The sequence below is a fragment of the Atta colombica genome, unplaced genomic scaffold (genome assembly GCF_001594045.1).
Source record: "Atta colombica isolate Treedump-2 unplaced genomic scaffold, Acol1.0 scaffold110, whole genome shotgun sequence".
Classification (NCBI taxonomy): domain Eukaryota; kingdom Metazoa; phylum Arthropoda; class Insecta; order Hymenoptera; family Formicidae; genus Atta; species Atta colombica.
This window is the reverse complement of record NW_017259196.1, coordinates 1,069,146-1,075,238: the sequence shown is the minus strand read 5'-3', so window position 1 is coordinate 1,075,238 and position 6,093 is coordinate 1,069,146. Positions and strand designations below refer to the sequence as shown.

At 41.1% G+C, this 6,093-nt stretch overlaps 1 protein-coding gene across 9 annotated transcripts in view; it reads left to right on the top strand.

The window, feature by feature from the left end:
* Positions 1–6,093, top strand: part of LOC108693886 (protein turtle) — a 131,142-nt gene that overhangs the window by 119,953 nt on the left and 5,096 nt on the right. For 8 of the 9 annotated variants that reach the window (XM_018203067.1, XM_018203072.1, XM_018203071.1 and 5 more), the window contains 2 exons: positions 237–464; positions 987–1,080. In XM_018203067.1, the coding sequence (XP_018058556.1) occupies positions 237–464; positions 987–1,080 (322 nt within the window). The remainder of the gene's footprint in view (positions 1–236; positions 465–986; positions 1,081–6,093) is intronic. The other variant, XM_018203068.1, reaches the window with a different exon arrangement.

The following is a 6,093-nucleotide window of genomic DNA, read 5'->3' as shown; positions in this document are numbered from 1 at the left end:
TCTCTCTCTCTCTCTCTCTCTCTCTCTCTCTCTCTCTCTCTCTGTCTGTCTGTCTGTCTTTCTGTCTGTTGATCGCAATGATTATTATGCATAAAATTTCTTATACGAGCATCGGACAGGCGTTCAACATCGAGTACGAGTAATTTCAAAGTACTCATGAACCAATATTACTTATCGAATCCGATTTTCGAGAGTACGGCTTTCATGCGATTTCCGTTTAACGCGAACGCCCACAGTGAAGAACCTGGTCGGTGGTAGGACCTACTATTTCCAAGTGTTCGCCAACTCAGCCACGAATTACGGCGCGAGCGACCAGGTGAAGTTTCCCGTACCGGCTCGTGTTAAGCACAAAGCGATCACCGCAGGCGTTGTGGGCGGCATCCTCTTCTTCCTTGTCGCCATCATCCTCAGCATATGCGCGGTCAAGATATGCAATAAACGGAAGAGACGAAAACAGGAGAAAGGTATGAACGCCCCGTGGCGTTATCGACGTATCGTACACCATTTTGCTCGCAATTCGTCTGGACCTGTGCTCCTGGTTGTGTCGTCTCTATATTGATTTTTGTATGAGAAACAAAGTTCTCACAAAGAGAAGTTCTCATGAAATTAATACCGTATATAGTGAAGAGATTTAATGAAATTGTAATTAAACGCTTTCGCTTAATCATTTGAATCTAAATGTGTTGATTTTAATGTACTAACTGCTAATTAATTGTTTTAATTATGTCCTTGGAACGAAACAGTGTATCTAATAATAAGGTTAGGTAAATAAGTTACTTTTGTGAATGTGTGCATTATTTCTCTTATTTGGTCCGTCCTAGGCTCACTGTTTTTTAACTTTTTACTAAAAACTCGCTTTGTGACAACCGTTTGTATTCAGTGCCCAGGACTGGTCAAAGAGACGGCTACGATTTGGCAACACAGGCACCAGGCATGCACCTGTGAACCTGAACATTCATAGTTAACATAGTTATGTAACATTGTAGAACTGCTTTCAGCGTATAATATGGTGGCCTGCCGGGTCACCGACGCCAGGAACGGCGCAGGGCAGGGACCCCAGGGAACAGTGCCTTTGAAAAAGTGAGTGTCTATCATCTGACATACCATTATCCCCTCAGGTCCAGGGAATCTTAATTTACGATGCTTTGGAGTAATTATAAAGACTCCAATCATACAACAAGTAGACCGAAGGGGTCGCAGCTGCATTAGAAATCCGCTAATTAAAATCTTGCCAATTAAAATCTGAGATTAGCAAAAATATATGAAATTCAAACCAAAATCAATAATTTCAGAAATAACACCTCTTCCAGTTGTAAACAAATATTTCTTATGATGAACTTTTTCAAATATAATCCAATATGTAAATAATAATTTCGCAACAATCAATAAATGTTCGTAGATGAATTCTGACGGTAACGCAAATGATCAGTGAATAGAATTAAAATGATGTCTCTTCAGAAGCCAGAGAGGCCATTATGTGTTTTAAGATATAAAATAGATAGTACAAGTATCGAATCTCGATTTTGTACCGTCAAAATGTGTCACAAAGTGCAGATGCGACTTCGAAGAAACATATATCACTTAGGTTTAGCCAGAACTAGCGATTAAGTCCACTCCACCCCCTCTTAACGAGCAATAGGCGACTGAAGCACCGCAAGCATTTACGAAACCTCTCTCATGAATAATCTTCTAGTTCAACAGATATTCGAACATTCACCTCTAATATAATATACATATAATTACGCAATATACAATTTAATATTTATATTGCTCTGGGTGTATCAAAATTCATATATACTTCGTATCGCTCTTACGCCAACGACTTTCTTGTGCAGCCACAATTTTCTTTAATGGTAATCCCTCTTTCGTAATGTCACTTCTCAAATTAATAATATGGCTCGATCATTTTGCGAGCTAATCGGAAGTAACGATGACATGCCGTTGTCGTACCAGCGACACGTTTACAAAGACATATACGACCGCAAGACTTAGCAAGACGTACGGAGAGAAATCCATTCTCTCTCCTGCCGTCAGCTCGATCCACTTTGACAAAGAACAAGCGCTATCCCTCTGAAACAGGGGATTAAGGAAACGAGGAACGACAGAACCTCTTTTGATCTACTTGCGCCATACATAACACTATGAGCTTCTAGATGTATATATCGTAGCAATTAAACCGGCAGACTAAACCGCAGCAGCAGAGGTATTCTGGACGAGGTTGGAGAAACGATCTTTCGATAATCGATAAGTAATTTACGCAGACACTCCCACGCGCAACACCACATGCGTGCGTGCATGCGTTTCCATTAGACATAAACGAAAGAATCGAGTTCGCTATGTGCGATCTGGCGCTCCGAATCGAATCGGATTTCGTGGCTCGAATCAAATAACACGCGGCGTATCGTACGCAGCGGATAATTGCGAGTGCGATAACCAATTCGTTTCTCGCATCGAAACTCGTTTTTTCCGACCGATGTGAGAATATACGAAAAGGAACGAGAGTTTCGCATAAGAGACGGGCTTTTCGTAAATAAATGAACCGGATCAAATACAGCGGTCTCTATTACATTCATTCGATTTAAAAAATGTAAGAGGAACTCGACTGGAACAGCACTGAATGCAAATGCAATTATTTTATTAAATTAAAGTAAAGAATAAGATTTCGTTTTTTTTTTTTGTACAATCGCGAAATCGTATGATTGATTCTATCGAGGAACGGATCCTAGATTTGGATCGCCATGATTGCGATTTGCACCGATCTGAAACACATACACACCGAAAAAGGAAACGAATGAGAAAATGAGAAATGAAACACGCAGACGTGCGATCGTCGTATTTTTCGACGCATCCCGCGTATGCACGAGAGGAAAAAAAGAGGAAAGAAAAGAGAAAAAAGACAAGCCACGGCGTAGCGCGTGGGGCGTTCGGCTTATATTAGTGATTTTATGACAAGCGGACTGCACGTGTAGTAGCGGATAACACAGTTGTAACTCTTGTTATGATTTCCATCGCGGCATCCAAAAGTCCACAATACGACTGCAGTGATGCCTATTCTGGATCGTAACTCTCCATTGACTTCGCACCGCCTTTTTACCGTACATATACGCGTCTCGTTATTCAATTCCGGCCGAACCTAAACCCGCGACGAATTTTAGAACAATTCATTCGACCCAGTCATGTTCACTATCATCGTTTTATCAGCTGCATCGTTGCCCTTGTTTGATTCTCTCGAATGCAATCATTAGCGGTATTGTCGTATCAAATTTCAATGCTTTTCGTGTGTCTTGTGGCGCTTATCGTGAGGGTGCTAATAAAAATCCAGTCTTCTTTATCCCGTTCCTTCGTGAATTGTATTTTTACACGCACAGGCAACATGTTCATGCTCATGCTTCCACAAAACGAACCTCGATCCACCAATCGAATGTATCGAGATCGAGTACGATCGCATGATATCTAATACAGATTTTCTCGTAGGTTCGAAGCTGATTGCGAAGCCATACCAAAATGAACTGCACATATATGTAATTATAAGCAAAATTAATTTCGCAGCCATGGCGCTGTGTTCTCGACTATTGTCTTTTACATTGTCTAATTTGCGATCAAGCATGCGCTTTTGTAATTGATATATTCGAATATATTGATTGTATCCTCCTTTTTCTTTTACTACAATCAGCAGACTAGCTCTCTTATTAATATATTTCAATGTGAAGATGTTGCTACCATAATCTAGACTTGATACTGCCTTGCGTGTAATTACTATCTCCAGTTCTTCGAACAATCCTGCTATTTCATGCTTCCATCATGTATCATCCATCGTCACCCTCATGATAAGTCGAAACATTCGCAAATTTTCATTGAAAGCGCGGTCGCGTTTGTCGAGAATTATATCGAGAGTCATCGATATTGCACATTTATATACCTACACGTTATATATCCAGAACGGGCTGGACGGTTCAGCCACTGCCAAGAGTTCTTTTTTTCTGAGGCCCGCATTCGTAGTCACGTGTCTGGCTGTGTGCCAAGTAGAAGCAACGATTGCAATTTTCTAATGCTCCAACAGTGTCGGATAAGAGATATTACGCTAATTTTCCCCGGACAGTGATAACTTCTCTTGTCTTGAGACAGAAAAAAATTATTAAAAAAGGCCTTAAAATAAATTAAAATCCTTAACGTAATTTTTTTCTATACGTTAAATAATTTCATGTATTTTTTCTAATGACTGCAATCGATGTGCTTGTCGACTGACTAGACAGCTCAAAATATCAACTACGAATACAGGCCTAAAAGGATCTCGGTGCTATGTACCTTGATTACGATCAGAGCAAGGATCAGAAGAGAGCCGACGCGAACTAGAGAATAGCGTCAAGGGTCGTGAGACTTTGGAGAGGAAGGACGCAGGGTGATACTTCGTAAATGTTATCAGTTAAATCAGTAAAAGTGTGAAAGAAAGGAATTGAAAAGAAAAACGTCGGTAGATAGTAGAGAATCGATCGTAGTCAATAAAGAGATTTCCCAGCTACCTTTCTCTCAATGTCTATTTTTTTATTTCTTTCGCCCTGCGTCTCCGACCCTAAATCGATTCTCGCGCAAAACGGCAACCATGAGGAAAGCGACAAGCAAGTCAAGCCAGCTAAGATAGCCATTGCGACAAAAAGAAAAAAAAACGAAAAAGGAAAAATGAAAGACAAGACGATAAGAAATCGTGGGCGTCTCTTGTCCTCCTCTCTCTCTGTGTTTTCTGTAGGTCGACAAATCTAAACGCGTGCGGCGAGTCAGTCTCGACGCTGACCCGTTGCAGCCCGTTGAATCCGCAACTACCACCACCACCACCACAACCTCTTCATCAATCACCACTTCCTACGCAAGTAACCACCCCCGCCACTGCCACCTCGGAGCCGGTCCACGAGCAGGCCCCCCCGAACCGTGATCGTGACCATCACGCACTCCACCTCGATAATCGAGATTACGAGAGCGTGTTTATCATAGAGAGGCGGAACAGTAAGCCTAACCTCCGCTAGCCACACAGAAAAAAACCAAGTACTATCACTACTACTATTACTACTACTACTGCTACTACTACCACTACCTATTACTGCTACTACTACCGCTACTACTGCTACTATTACTACCACTACTACGTACCCGAGACCACGGTTGCTCCCAAGAACCATGAAAATAAATTCCCGCCGACGGTATACGTATATGTGTTTGTGTGTGTATAAACACGTACCGAGCGGTCCGTCGATCGATCGAACGAACTGTCAGATCGATTTCATTCTCCGTCAGTCGTCGATCCTCCTCGGTCGATCGAGCGAGCGAAACGCCAATTGCCGGTGGGACACATGCCCGTTACTACTACTACTAGTACTACCGCTACTCTACCACTACTGCTACTACTATGCGAGACTACAGCTCTGCAATGTTACCTGCTAGGACCTACTAATCTACTACCACCTACTACTATCTACTACTACTTAGGATGATTGTCATGACTGTAGATGAGATCTGCAATACAGGCAAAACAGCTAGGAGTTCACACTAGTAACATCCAGTCAGTACCCTAATACCTTCGTTCGGCGGTCTTAGGGAGTACATAGATAAAGGGAAATCGAGGCAAGGCGGTAGATTTCTTTTTTTTTTTTTCAATTCTTTTCTGTCGATCTGCGAAAAATTTTTCGCTTTTTTTTTTTCACGTATTCTGCATTACACTCACTGTCATTAATGTATCGATCTACATTGCTTCTTTTATGTACTATTTCAAGAACCAGGAGTAAGTCCCAATGCGGTGTCCGCCTCTCTGTCAGTCTATTATCGTGCTTTACTCATTTCATTGTTCTTTTATTGCGTGTATATATTTCTTCGCTCTGTATAGGATTCATTGTCACGCGCGCTTATTATTATATAAGTATAAATTGTTATTACCTACTTTGACTCAATCTATTCCTCCATTCTTCATATTACTGCTTCTTTGTGAAAAATCATCATTATGATATACACTTTTTTCCTTTATCAAATTACAAAGTATTTAACTCATTATCTTTATATTAGTGTTTAATTTCCTTTTTTATTATTAACTGGCAAATTTGCGCCAAG